Source organism: Phaethon aethereus (genome assembly GCF_964289735.1).
Source record: "Phaethon aethereus genome assembly, chromosome: 1".
NCBI classification, from domain to species: domain Eukaryota; kingdom Metazoa; phylum Chordata; class Aves; order Phaethontiformes; family Phaethontidae; genus Phaethon; species Phaethon aethereus.
Genome location: NC_138575.1, coordinates 74,793,730 through 74,809,141, shown reverse-complemented (window position 1 = coordinate 74,809,141; position 15,412 = coordinate 74,793,730). Strand labels below are relative to the sequence as shown.

The following is a 15,412-nucleotide window of genomic DNA, read 5'->3' as shown; positions in this document are numbered from 1 at the left end:
CATCACTGCTGTACCTATTTATTTGGTATAATGCTATTAATGAAGCGCTTCTCTAAGAAGGCTCAAGCCTGCTGCTAAGCAGGAAGAATGACTTAGGCACAGGTCAGCAGGGATTGACACAGATACTGCAAATCTTCAGAGGAAGACAACAACTGATTTTTCAAGCTTTTAACCATGCAAATCGCTCTACAAGAGGTAAAAATCATTAGAGAGGATCACAAAATTGTGGGGGCCAGGAGGGGAAAGGATTCTTCCTAGAAAGAATGCTTCTTCCAAACTGCCCCCACTGAACTACATGGCAAGGAGTAAAGTGCAAGAGGGAAAAAAAATTACTTCGCCAGTGTACCACAGGTATACTAATTCATTAAAGCTCATAACTACTCAGACAGCTTTTGTCTTATTTTACAAATGGGAAGAATAAGACACAAAATGGCTAAATGATTTGCCTGATCTCACACAGTGAGTAAACAGCCGAGTCATAAGGAAGAGCAGAGCAATTGCCACTCTTATTTGGACCGATGTTTTGGGGGTTTTTGGTAGTGTACTGAACCTCCCCAAATGTCCAACTTCTTCAAAAGAAGTTGCGAGAAAAAGTAGATAGGTGTCAGACAGTTTGATCTGTGGCATGTATTCCTGAACTTGTGCTGGGCAGGAACTGGAGTTGCCTGTGCCCTGAATCATGATGCCTTGTAGCTTGGGTCTTGGTTAGATGATTTTTTTAAATACATAATTCTGACTCCAACATAAACTACGAATCTACACATGTGGTGTCGTGTCCTTAATAATGCACTCTCCCACCTATAACAAGGATGTTTAAAGAACAGAAATAGATATCAGACTGGATTTTGTTTGCTGCCTAAATTGAACTTGGAGTCACCACCTTCCAACGAATAATCCTCAGTAAATGTTAAGCAGAATGAACAGCAATGAAAACAACAAAACCTGAAAGGATGGGGAAGGACTTGGAAGGAAATAAAACAAGGACCTGCAAAGCCAAACAGCATTACAAACTGGTACATTTTAAATGAACAACAAGAAAACAGAAGCCACACTGATCAAAGCCTCCCACCTCCTCTCTGTGGTGGATGACACCTTCGCTGGGAGCACACCACCACCTCTAACCCCACACCTGCAAAAGGAATTAATTTCAAAAAGAATACAGACCAAAGCGTACCATATCAAAACAAATTAGCAACAGACCCCTCCTCCTGCTGTGGTCAGGCAGGAGAAGCAAAGATGCTGCCGAGATTCTAAGATTCAGGGGGAAAAAAAGACAAAACAAAACGGAAAAAAAAAACCAAACCCTGTTGAAAACTTCAGAAGAAACAAGTCAAAAGAGCTTGAAAGAAAAGAGATTTCAAACAGCTTGGACAACTGGCAGTGGGATAAGAAATTTCTTTTAAAAAACCACCTGTGCCTTCTCTGACTTTGGATACCTCTATGTAGTCTAGGTAGATTTTTCACTAAGAGAGGCAGCAACGTATGCAGTACTACAAGTAAGTTGTGAAAAGATAACATGCACTGGTTTTATTTATAGATACTTACAACTGTAAGAAAAATGTCAAAATATGTTTTGTAGCTGTAGATATGACCTACTTGACAATTTGTTATTCCAACTAATAGCTTTTCAAAGGGAAACGATCAACACAAAACTCAGCCGTCTTTAATGCTTGCGTGCTATTAACATCGCGGATCACTAAAATCAAAATGATTTTTAACTCTGTCTTGCTGGATATCTTTTCATGACACCTCCTTTTAGCAGTTAGATGAAATCTAATCAGCAGTTCCAGAAACTGGAGGGAGCTGAACGTACTGTAGGGAATGTTCAAAACAAACACATGCTCCATCATTGAGTACTGCACTCATAGAAGAAGAAAATGTTTAATATTTATACCCCACCCATAATCACATACGTGGGGTTACCTGCTGGAGAGTGCACCTGTTGGGAAGGGTTGTTCCTTTTCCTATGCCACAGTCACACCTTTTTTTATTGCCGATTCCTTGGGTCATGCCAAAGAGGCTGGGGTTCAGTTCCTTTCTCTGGGAACTTGAATGAGCCACTTTTTATCTAAATCTTCTGCACGCTGTCACTGACATCTTTGTGAAGTTATGATGAAATATTACCAAATATAAATTTGAGTGTCTTGCACAAGTGCCAATGACTACAGAAAGTAAAGAGCCCCCTCCTTTGTCTCAATTCTCTACTTAGAAAAATTGGAGAAAATACATTCTTTCATCTATGAAAAGGGTTTCTTCTATGCAAACTGGGCATACATCATATATATGTTTATCTAACTGCATGGGGACTCCACCATTTACAACCTTTTAAGATTAGTAAGTATTATTATATTATATAATTATCCTAATAAACATATTAATCAATCATAACAATCACAACTAAAATTGAAATATATTGTGGTTTCTTTTTTATTTGCTGCTGTCAGTACTGAATGCAGATTACAAGAAGTGTTGAAGAAGTATTCAGCCCCCCTTGGTGAATAGACTTCAGATCCTATTCCTGATTCACACCAGCAAAAATGAAATCACCATCAGGACCGGTATCGGGGCCAAATTGCTGGCAGGCACAATGAACCACTAATTGCTAGATTCATTAGTAAGACTCATAGTTTGTCCCCATGAGATGCTGAACGCTTTCAGCTCCTTTTAAAACCTAGCATCTTAGAAATTAAAATTAACAACTGCAAACCAGTATTTCCGTTATACTGTAGAAACTCAGCATGAATTCGAAGTCAGATCACAAGAATGCCAAAAATCTATTATGTAAAATTAGGCAGATTTTTATCTACCGTTTTCCTGTTAATTCTGTAGAACATGCATGCATCCATACACAATAGATACTCCATGCTGTTCCTCAAGCCTAAACAATTGGTTAAAATAGTTTTTGTAAAGCTGAAAGAAGACAACTGCCTTAAAAATACCCTTCAAATGGCCCCAGCATCACACTGTTAAGATTGGCCTATTCTTTTCAGACATAAAACAAATGTCTATTTAAGAACACATCCAAATGCATTTCCATCACTCAGCCAGAACACATTCACCTCCCAGAAGCTAACACTGTAAGAGATGGAAAGGGAGAGGGGGAGAGAAAGGAGACCTTTAGTCCACCTACTGGCTTCACTAAAGGCAATGAATCCAGCCCTAGCTCATTTCAAGTAGGTTCAATTGTGTCAAAGGTTACCCACAAGCTATTTCTTGATGATTTATAGTTGATGTCTACAGATCTCCTTTTATTTTAATGATGACTTCAATACAGACGTTAAGACATTCTTTGTCTTTACAGAAGTATATGAGAGGGAAGTTGACATCTTAAAAAAATATTCCAAGAGGCTGATTCGCTCTTTTTGAACAGGGCCAGCTCTGGGCAGTTTTTATATCTTATCCAGAAGGAAAAAAAGGGAAGGAAAAAAGCCCCCTTCATCCTTTTCTCCCGTACTAAAGCTGCTATGTTTTTGTGACTTACTCTGGGCACAAATCCTAGAGCACTGACTCAATGTGTATGTCACCAGTTAATTACGATCAAGACAAGACACTAGGATACTTGGTAAGCATAAGATAATTTTATCGCTTCACCAGTAATAACATGTATTTATATAGCATTATTTTCCTCTGTTTGAGCCCAGAGCAATTTACAAAGTGAGTCCCAAATGATACTATCATGGGAATCTTTCCACCCAGCACTGAACTGTAATCATTTGGGGATGAAGAACAACAGCACAGGAAAAGCAGTAGCAAGACATACTGCACCCATTTGAAATTTAAGATGTCATGCCAGTAAAACCCCTGAGAGTTGTCCAAATGTGAGATTATTCTTAGCCTCAAAATTAGACTGTGTGTGTGCATGTGTGTGAGTGTGCACATGAGGTCTGTATACATGTATGGACAGTTGGCAATCTTCATTTCTATACACATTTTGAGTACATTGGCCAATCTCCATCAGGTTTGATGAAGCCGTCAAAGGTCCCACGTCATGTGCATAGAGCGACTATGGGGTAGGGGAGGGGAATGCTCTAAGCCTCTCCCCTCAGAAGACTCCAGTGCTTTAACAGACACCAGGGGATCCCACTGAGAGAGGTATTCTAGATTTCCAGCGAGAGTCCAAATATTGTTAAGACTAAATATTGTTAAGACTTCACAAATGAAACTAGGCTTCACCATGTCTGGCACTCTTGGAGCATCTTGCTCATTTTAAAATGAAGGTAGAAGAGAGTATCTATTCAGCTTGTTCTGCTCTGCAGGCCTCTCAATAGCTGTGCCATTTTTCTTGCTTAGGCTAGCCAAAATGATGTGGCTGTTGTTCTACTCTCCCACTAGCCCAAATAAACTTTAATTGTTTGTACAGTAGTGAATCTCCCGGGTATTACAGCATATCATTCTGCCTATAAGCTGCAGTTCACTGGGAGGACGCATTTTGTGTAGAGAAATTAATATTTCAAAGGCTGTGAAATTGCAAACTGTAAATCCAGACATGAAATGTAGTGAGCAAACAGACATGTGACACTAATTTAACTTCTGATATCATGAATGAAATGCTACTTGACATGCATTTCTCAGCCAAATGTATGTGTTGAATTTCTCTGACCCCAAATTAGGTCTGTGCCTTTTTATAGAGAACACTGAAAGCACGGGCTATCCGCACATTTATGATGAGTAATAAGCAAACGGAAATGAGTGAATTAATCCCAATTTTTTAATTGCAGACTTTATTTTCAGTGGACATCAGAAACTAGAATAGGAGCACCCAGAAAGGGAAAGAAGGTAATTCCATAGAAGACTAAGAATATTTGAAGTAGGTACAAAAGGGGGGCATTCTGATCTGCAAGCAAAGCAGAAAAAACAACGGAGTTTAGACTAGAAGGAGTCCACATTTACTGAGGCAACCAACAGCTAAATTCAAAATATATTAACTTACAGCTGTAACCTGAAGTCTATACAGCTCTTAGCATGGCTAAAGATAAAAATAATCACTGACCTGGAATGACTGCAGTCCTGAGACAGCTACCTTTGGAAAGAATGAATTCACAGGAACCCAACACAACAAAAATACTCTCCAGAACTGTTACATACCTATGTTTTCTTCCGAACTGTACACTGAATTAAAGCTGCTTTCAGTAATTCTGTCACTACATTACTCCCTTTTCCGGCATACTGCTTTATAGTTTTCTCTGGAGCGTTTTGGAGACAAATAAAAGTACCCCTGAAATTCAACTTTAAGAAGCTTTTTGTGCGAGTTTACCCATGGATACATCATGTTGGGTTCTGTTTGTCACTATATAACTCCTGTTGTGTTCTGTTAGCTCGAAATCACGTAACACGATGTGGCTGATTCATGACGTGACATGCCACTGCCTGGCATGTCAGCTGGAAAGCCTGTACGAACCCACGCGCTACATCCCCATACACACATAGCTCTTTGAAATGGCCCCTTATTTTAGATCTACTAGCAGGTGCTGGCACATCCACTCAAAAAAGTTTAAGAAGCACTAATAACTTACGATACTCAAAGTTATATTCTTTCCGTAACACCATGATTGGAAACCGAAAAGCCTTCTCTTCAGCGTTCCCATTAGAGACAAGGTCTTCCCCTCATACACTCCGTGTGTCAAGATACTGAGCAATCTTTTATCAAAGACTTTTTTCTTAATATTTTTTTTTTCCCCCAGAGATACCAGTCATGGCATTAGCTTATCTTGCCTTTAAAAGCAGAAAGGAAAAATGTAGCAACTGAAATGAAACAAACAGAAACCAAACTCATTCAGTAGTACCAGAAGTACACATCTGAAGTCATAGTCTGGCAGCTTTAGTGGGTAAAGGCACATGATCAAGATCAAAATTTTAAACCGGTTTAATATAATAAATCCTGTCAAATTGCATCAAAAACCAAAACGGTTTGTTACATCAACTTCCCTGCCTCTGATGTTCTTTGGATGCTCTCGAATATTCTCTCTGGATATTACTGAAGCACTTTTGCTAGGAGATACTATAGTAAAAAGTCTAATTCTGTTGAGAAATATTTATGCCTTAGCAGAATTGCCAACATGAAGTCTTCTATGATTTGAGACTGAAAATTAATCCCACTTGATTAAAATAGTAACTCATAGATTCCTTTTGCTAGCTGCTTTCTAAGCCTTTGAGATGTATTTATCGCAATCTGTAAGTAAGTTTTGGCCATGACAGCCTGAAGCTTTTTGTTTAAATGAGATTCTCACATATACACATGACTCCAGGAGCTGGGACTTTAAGGAAGCTATCCATTATAAAATCACAAGATGTAGCCACACAGCTTTGAAAAATGTGTGTACTCCAAAGTGACGATTTCCACATAATTTCTCTGACACCCTCTTTTGCACCAGTTCATTTTACACTAAACAAGTCAAACTGCATTCTGTACAACAAATGTGCAGTTCTGAGAAGCTTCAATGAAATATTTGCCAAGCACTTCATATAATTCTAGAGTTAATACTAACCTGTAAGAAACTGCCTCTTTGAATTTGAAAATAAAATAGATTTAGTCATTCTATGGCTAAATGTTGCTTCTCTTCAGCTACCCACAGCTACCAGGGATTACAGATTAAAATATTTCAGATTAAAAAAAATTTAGTGCTTCCTTGTTAAATGATAATCATTCAGCTGTGGGGACAGGAATACTTACTGCAAAATATATTTCTCTCATGCTTAGTTTGAATTGCATTCTGCCTGAACGTGTCAAGAGCAAGCTGATTTCAAATCTAGCATGTAACGTGGAAGCAAACCACCCTTCTGCAGACAAAGCAAACAGTTTCTGGAAGCTGCTAGACTGATCACATTTGAATTTGATTCAATCACCTCAGAGATTTACTTTCTGTATTGAAAAGAAGTTCTACATTTGGTAAAAGATGGGTACACTGCCGTCCAGCAGACAGGCCTGCCAAGGCAACCTATGCACTTTATTTTTGATTATTAATACACACCAGAAAAGACCCAAACACTTAAGATGAAGCTACAAAAGGGAAGATTTAATTCCTGAAGTGAAGTACCTGGCCCCCTTCTAGAAGGATCTGGTAGAATCAGAGTCCTTTGCTCCATTTCAAGTTGTCTCCTAATCCATGAAATAGGTGCGTTGCTACAGCACTATTATTGATTTAGAGAGTCTAACAGCTCAGAGTCTAAAAAATAAATTTCTGGAATAAAGGATAACTTTATAGGAATTTCTTATTATGAAGGAAAACAGAAATTAATTTGGTATTGGCATAACTGGCTGGCTTGTTATCTATATTTAACTTAGAGCTAATATTGGTCCTTCATCTTCACAGAGCTGTGATACTTTGCAGCCCCAAGTGAAGAACACTATGTCCCAAGTCGAACACATATTTGTCCTCATGGTTGGTTCCCCTTCCTCAGCAGAAAGACCCTCTCCTAAATATTTTCCAACTCTTCCCACAGAACAAGCCCACTCAAACATGAGGATGATCAACAAAAAACGCTGCAACCAGAAAAATCTAATTTTTCTCTGTTTCATTATGCAGCTCCGGATTCCACGCTCTCCTAAAGCCATTTTATTGCTATTCTTAGGATTGTGTGGACAACATCTGATCAACAGCTATCTTAGTGGCATTAAAAAATCTTCACTTTGTGACACTCTTTTCTTGTTTGGGACTCTTCCCAACTCTTCTTGCAAATTGCTGCTCTTTCTCATTCAAGCTCTTTGTTCCAAGTGACACTAGATGGGCAGTTCTGTCAAAAAGCTTCTCTAGACGTCGATGCTTAGGTATTTCTAAGTAATGGAGTAAGACGCAGAGAAGAAACAAAACGTCAGGTCCCAGCACTCCTGAACACTGAGGAATTCTGTAACTGATCCTGGCTACAGTAGCTGCCTCCTGAAAGTAACAGTGCCTGGTGTAGTATCTTGGTCTTCTGTATGAAGTCAATGTTGTGGATCATTTAACCAAAAAGAAAGACAAACTACTACCTACTGCCTGCCCCATCAACTTTGCCACTTAGGAAGAAGCGGGTGTTGTGTTTATTCATACCAGGTAAGGAAGGCACTAGCGGCAAGGAACAGCAGTGAGCTAGTAAGAAGCACACACTGCACGTTTGTCATTACCGCTTCGCTTTACACCTCTGTTGTTCCCCGTCCGATTTCTGAAGACCTCTCTTTCAGAAATGCAGCGGTCTTGCTTAATTTGCGTATCTCACTTTTGTTTTGTGATCACAGATTTCAGAGGGCCTTTTCCTCCCTTTTTCTTCCTGTGATGTTTTCTTCTTGTTATGTTTTTCTTCTGAGTTTTCATATAAAAAGTGCCGACTGAGCCTGACAAGGGCTGACTGGCTGGCAACTCTGCTTGAGAGACAGGCTCCTGCCAGAGACACATGATATCAGGAAACAAGAGCTGTGGAGACTTCATCTGAAAAAGCATCCTAGGAGCCCCTCCATGTATCGAATTTATTTTTAGGAAAGTAGGGAGGGTTGGGAAGCAGGCAAAATGCTGTGCACGTCCCTACTGCTGCTGCTTTTTAGATACTGCTATTAATGTTGTTTTTATTATTTGGAACACATGCACTATTTTAGAAAAGGATCTTAAGAAGTTCCATTAATACACAGCACTTCACTGTGCTCCAGGAAATGGTTTAGAAAGTCATTGTTTATATGCTTGGATGTCATGTATAGGAAAAAAAGCAAGGATGAGGAAAATAGTTTCAAAGATTCTGTCACCAGCTCCACATTTTGCTATCTGGGATTAAAAACATGCGCAGCAAAGGAAAAAGGCTTCCAGGTAAAGAGATAATTAGCCACAAGGTCTCCATTAAGAATAGACAGGGATACTAAAGAAGTAGCATAGCACCAAGTAGCATAGCACAGATAAGGCAGATGAGGTCTCAGCTTACAGCTCCCTATACATCACTGCACCCATACTATAAACTTTTCCTTAATTATCTTACAGCTATTTCTAACCTGTTTGATACACTGACAAGGGGATTGGGAAATGCAAGCACTGAAAAATGTTTTTAATTTCCTCATTTATAATAGCCTAGTACTAACTGTTATTCCAGTACTGACAAGTTTAACAAATTAATTTACAAGGATTCTTTTAATCAGTGGCATATAAAGAATTGTGTCCAGCCCAGAAATTCTCAAAAATAAAAGAGCCTTGCAAATCTTGGAGATAAACCTTCTGTAAACAAAGCCTCAGACATTCTAGCAGGGATGGTGCGTCTTACATCACTTTAATGAGAGCTCTTGTTCTTCACTCTAAAATACCTCAGTACTGTCTTTAATGAAAATAAGGATGCCTTAATTTCCTGCTGCTTGGACAGGCATTCAGCAGCTGCTGAGCTCTTCGACCAATAAAAAGGACAGTAATTGTCATTAGTATATGAGGCCTAACAGCTGCAATGGGTTAGTTTCAGACAGGTTCCTCTGCTCTGCTCTTCAGGGAAAAGAACTTGGCCCCATCTAACGCAAACAGTCACGCCCTTTCATCACCTGTACACAGCCATGATCGGTCTTTATCACACAGCCGTCCTCTTTATAGCTGAAGTACTTCACAGTGCTGTGCAGAACAATTAGTTCATGTTTCCAAAAATACTTGCTATCATTAAAAGAAGTGTTATGAAGAGGAAACACCAATATCCTTCTGCATTTGAATAGCAATGCATCATCCCTAGAGCTGAAATAAAATACTTTCCTTTAATGTGTTCAAAAATGGCAGCTCTGAGGGTACAAGGAATCTGTATGTCTACTTATCAGCTAGGCTTCTGCGATAGTCATAGCTTGGTGTGGCAAGCAAGCTGATACAGCTTTGTACATAATGGAGCTTAATGTTTTCCCCAAGATCTCCCCAGGATAAATTTTCACATTCTGTGCTATCATACAGAAGAGGGAAATGAGGGAAAGGGAGACAAATATACCCAAGTTAACAGGGCTGCTTAGGGTAGTCACCTAAAATGAAGTTCAAGTCAACAATTTGCCCGAAGTAGAATCAGAAATATCATCTAGTTGAGTGTTCTTATTACCAGGCCATTTTTAGGGCCTTTTTCTTTCTCCTTCCCTTCAGATGTTTTTCCTTTTTTTTTTTTTCATCGTATTTTTATCCTGAGTCAAGAAAGCTTTCCTACTGAAACTGGGAAGTATAATCCCATCATCATTTTTTACTGGGACAGGAAAATCCCCAACCAGCTCCCCATAGTAAATAGTTTACTTATTTTTCCTAAAAACATAGCCTGTGGTGTGTCTGAATTAAAACACCCATTACCAAAGACTCTTATTCTTTATTGTGTCCCTGGTAACAGACGTATTTGGTAAGAAAGTCAACAGTGACTCAGTTGTAGTTTCATACCCAGGCTTACCTTGCCTGGGTAAGAATGGAGCAAGCACACTGTTGGTCCCTTTCTACCCTTTGTATACTACAAACAGGATGCAAGACACAGCTGGTGCATGTGGCAGCAACTGTAGCATTATCCGCAGATATTCCTCAAAAATGGAAGAAGTTTCCCTGGAGGGTGTCTGGCCATTTTAAGGTCAATCTGTGCTGTGGTAGAGAGGCAAGCTCTAAGTCTTTCAAAGGTGGTTCTATTGCTGACTATAGGCGACATGAAAAATTTTCAATCCAGTATTTACTTTGGTGATCAGAGGATGAGATAATGTGAAAATAAAGTACCATCTTCGGTTAAGGATTCACACTGATATTTGTCTGGATATTGCAGTTGAGGAGAATCTGATTGTGTATATCCAACTGCTTAGTGCTGTTTCTGGCTTGTCTGAAACACATTTCCTTTCCCTGTCACAACTCCCAGGTGCTACTGCTGAGCAAATAGTAACATCGCTGCCAGAAGTATTTGAAAAGAACAAAAAAATTGATATGGACAATCTGTGTGCTGTTGCCATTGATGGAGACACAACTGTGAGTAGGGTTAGGACTGAGGTCATAACAAGGTTAAAAGAAAAGTGCCCAGGAATTCTCCCCTGTCACATTTCACACTGAATTGCTCCTGTTTTTCAGCAGATGCTACAGACAATGCACTGTGCTCCATTAAATACGGGGAATCATTTAGCTACATTTACAAGCTACATTGAAAAGTCACTCCAGAATCACTGTACTTGAAAGGCTACATGGAAAGGGCTAGGATATTGCATCACGCAGGCACTAGATGCTATATTTATATGTGCAACATAAAAAGCAAGGAACAAAGGCAGGAATGAACAGGGCCCTGGCTGTTTACAAGGGAGGGTGACGTTGCTGTCCTTATTCAAGAGTATAATGCACGTCATCCGAAGTCAGTGAAGACTGTAGCTATCAGGTGAGAATCCTGGTACCATGGCAAAGGTCACTGCTCAGATAAATATATTCTCAGTAACATTGCTTTTTTCAATCCCCTGCATGGCCCTGTACAAGCAAGAGGCTTGAAGTTAATCACAAGATGGACTGGTAGGTTCTTCTGCCTAGTCCTTATCTGCACCTGTGCCTGTTCTCTCCTACTCACTTGGGAGTGTGTAACCACCTTGTACACCCAACAGAGCAGCATGCAAGCATTTACACGATCAAAGGCAGAATGTGCTTAAGACAGACTTTGGAAATCCAGCACAATTTGGCAAACTTCAGAGATAGTTGCCTTTCAAATGGGTTGTGGAGGAGGCCTTGGTAAATTTGAATGGTATGATTAGCATACCGGCTGTTTTTAAAACTGCTCAAGAAGAAGCTGTGTTAAAATCCATTTCCGCAAGACACATGCGTTTTCTTTTGGACAGGCTCCATTAGCTCTGTTTCTTAAATCAATTTTTCTGGCACAGATTTCTTCTTGGAAGAATGTACGACACCAGCTCAGTTTCCTAACCAAAACTTGACAGAATGTGTGCAGCACAGCATAATGGCATCTCTACTTCATGGCTTCCTAAAAGTTACAGTACAGAAACCTAGGAAGTGAATTTGACTATTCCAGGTCACATCTGTTGAAAAGCGAGCGAGACAACAGAAGATGCCAGGGTAGGCTGCCCAGCACAGTGTTCAAACACTGGTGAGGGCCACTGATAAAAGGTTTGCCAAAACGGGAGTTGCCAAGGTCTTAGAGGAGTTTCAGGGATATGTTCAAGTCTTACTAGATTTAAAGGATGATCCTTGGCAAACTCCCCCTGATGCTTCTCAGCACTTCTACAGCCAACAGTTGTTCCATCTGCTGCTGAGGCCGACTTTGAAGAATCCTTGCAAAGAGCAGCACACTAACTCTAACACTATACAAGAGGGAAAAAGACACAGCTTTTCAGAAGTGACCTAGATGTTTGCCAGTAGCTTGACACACTCTCAGGTAAGGCTGTCTCCTTGTCTCCAAACACTTGAGTGTATTACCAAAGCTGCGCCAGTGTAAACTGTGGGCTGAAAATAGAGATTCAGCAAACAGCATCTATTGAAAGCTTGTCTAAGGCATTAACTGTTCATCTGTAGAGGTCTGATGTACAGTAACAGGGGGAAAGACCACCACAAACTAACTTCAAGAACCAACTTGCTGCTGGCGATTAAAAAAAAAAAGTATTTTAAAACGGCTGTGAAACTCAGACAGATACTCCCTGACAACAGCTTAAAAAAATTAAATTAAAAAAAAATAATCACCAAACACAACCAACTTTTGGAGCTGTTCAACAGAAACAAGCTTTGAAAAAGCAGAGGAAGGTCCACACAGACACAAACTAAGGCATTTAGTTTCAACACATACGCTTCAGTTTCTGCCACTGTGACAGATTTGCCAGCGTGTTTTCCGAGCCAGGCCACTGCACTATTGTATAAGCTTTATTCTAATTACTGTAGGCTCTATAAAGGTTTCTTTATCATTTAGTATTATAAATAATTGTGCTTCCAGGCTGGAGTTCAAAGCTCAGTATAGCATTCGCACAACACCACAGGCAGGTCAGGTGACCTTTCTCCAATTCTCCTCTCTCTGGTGCTGAGGACAGACAAAGTGATATGTCTGTCATACGCCATTACCATTAGAACAGAATCTTGTTCTTTTATTACAACTGAACTCTGCCGGATTTCTCAGCAGGAATGCTAAGTGAAATCAATGTCTTGGATTTCCAGGCTGAGCTTGGAGGTCACAGCCACTCTATCATTTCTCAGCATTATCCTTTCTCTTTCTCTCGCTCTCTCTCTGAGCCTCCAACTGGCACACAGCAGATTGAAAACAGCATGCATCACAGGGCTCACGCTGCACAATTTTACAGCCTTTTGGAGCCCCCTTCCTTTCCTTGTGGCCCACTTTTTTTGGCTTTTTTTTTTTTTTTTTCAATTTGCAATTTGCAAATAAGTTTTGTTTGTGTCCTACAGAACTGCAAGCCAAAGGCACTGGAACACCTACAAATATGAAAACGCAATAAAAACACAAGGGAGAACAGAGCCGATCTTGACAGCTGCCAGTAAGAGGGTTATACTTGATGTTACCGGTAGATTCGGCAGGCCTTCTAATTCCACAATTGCCACAAAATAAATACCGTGACCTCTTAGTTCTCATCAGACATTCTGCCTGTGCATGAGAGATCCAAAAACAACACCGGGATTTTAAGTGTAGTGGATCTAGCAAGCTGCTAGCCACACACAAAAACCCCTTGTAAAATGCACAAATATCTCTTGTTAACCATAGACATGACTTTTTGGGGGAAAGAAAAAAAAAACACCAACCAACCAAAAAAACTATCACCAAGCACTGCATGGCTTTGTGATTCCTCACTCTATAATATATAAAAGAAGGGGCCAAGCCAAGGATAAACTTTGGGAAGTCAGAAAGTCTGCACTGAGGAGAGAAGGAAAAAAACGTAGACCCAGAGCTTGATTCATTAACACAACAGCTACTGGTTCCACATCATCTATTTTATTCTTTGAATGTGTATCTCACTGAGCTGACAATGGTCTTATTTATTTGTCTAGTTATTTCTAATCTGTGCTGCTTTACTGTTAGGGTAAAAACAACACACTACTGTCAATTCAAGGAATCTTTTCTGACATGATAAAGGACATAGCACGCTAGAGGACACTAACAGAAAGAAAGGACACTTTTTTGTCAAGCTCTTGCTGTCACCTAAATGGGACTGATTTTTCCCTGCATTCCTTACCTAAATTCTTCCTAGTTATTTTGCAACACCTCAGATGTGCCATTCAATTTTGACCTGCTACTTTTGCTCAGCCGTGGCATACACTGAGCTCATCTTCTTCCACTGGATATATTCCGTGTCTTTTTTCTGGGTATAACTAGTCACACACTGGCAGTGTTACACAGATGTGACTGCAATCTGCTAACTTGACCTCTTAAATGAGTGAGACCATTTGACCAATATGACCAAGATTACTCCTCAGAGCCCATCGGCTTGATGGACAGATACCAGCCCTGTTCTATGACACAACAGACATTGCTTTGGAGACCTGTTCCTCCACAAACTCCCGCTGAACCCCAGGACAGGATCTGACCACAGCTGAGATGCCCCACATCTTCCCATCTCTTGTTGACATACTGCTAGCCTGACTCCAGTTTAGCGTTCTGAAAGGAAACCACGGTTGTGTGCTGGAACAGGAGCCGGTCACCTCAGCCTGCCACCCGTTACTGAAGATGGGAGAAACAGCAGTGTGATAGCTAGGACACTGCAAGGGAAACCATGGGATCTCAGCTGAGGTGGTGTCTGTTACTGACATCATGTATGAAGGCTTGTTTGGTGTTACTGTGCTGGTGTCCCCCCACCGGAAAAATAGCACTACAAATATTCTCCTATTTTAGGAGGCCATCCTGAGAACAAAGCTGCCTGCAACTGAGAGGCACACAGATACCCTTCAGAAAAAAAACAACCCACATGCAAGTACCCCCATTGTCAGAAACACAGTGCTGCAGTGCCTGGTACAGTACCTTGCTTTTGGGCGGAGGGCTGTTTGTGCTCTTGTCTGCATGGATGCTGGTAGGGGATACAGCAGCACCAAGGTTACCTTGGGGTATGCCAGGTATCTTGCCTCCCGGAGAGACTTGCATCGCAGCAAGTTGGGCAGCATACAACTGCTGTAAAAACAAACAAAAAAGGGGAGGGGAGGGTAGAGAGGAGAGACATCATCAATAAATATATACTTTCCCCAAAACTTCTCCTACTGCAGATGATATATTTTCTTTCTGATGGGTATTTTTACTTAGCACACTGGTATATTCAAGAATTGTCATCTCAACTTTTGTGACTCATTCCTCTGGGGACGAATGACAGACGTCACCATGAGAAATGTCCCAGCTTCCCTGTGTGTCCAGGGATTCAAAACAAGGAACAAAAGCTAATCTTCATGGTTTGCCTGAGTCACTGGGCAATCTTTCTTTTCCTGAGATGACTTAGGCATAACAGCATCTCCAACAATAATATGCATCGACCCCTGTGAAATTCACATCATGTTTGATATGATGGTCT

At 40.4% G+C, this 15,412-nt stretch overlaps 1 protein-coding gene across 7 annotated transcripts in view; it reads right to left on the bottom strand.

Annotated features, from left to right (window-relative positions):
- The window catches only part of SOX5 (SRY-box transcription factor 5), a gene marked incomplete at both ends in the record, with an annotated part of 298,722 nt that overhangs the window by 40,574 nt on the left and 242,736 nt on the right, over positions 1-15,412 (bottom strand). For all 7 annotated transcript variants that reach the window (XM_082010588.1, XM_082010587.1, XM_082010589.1 and 4 more), the window contains one exon: positions 14,875-15,021. In XM_082010588.1, the coding sequence (XP_081866714.1) occupies positions 14,875-15,021 (147 nt within the window). The remainder of the gene's footprint in view (positions 1-14,874; positions 15,022-15,412) is intronic.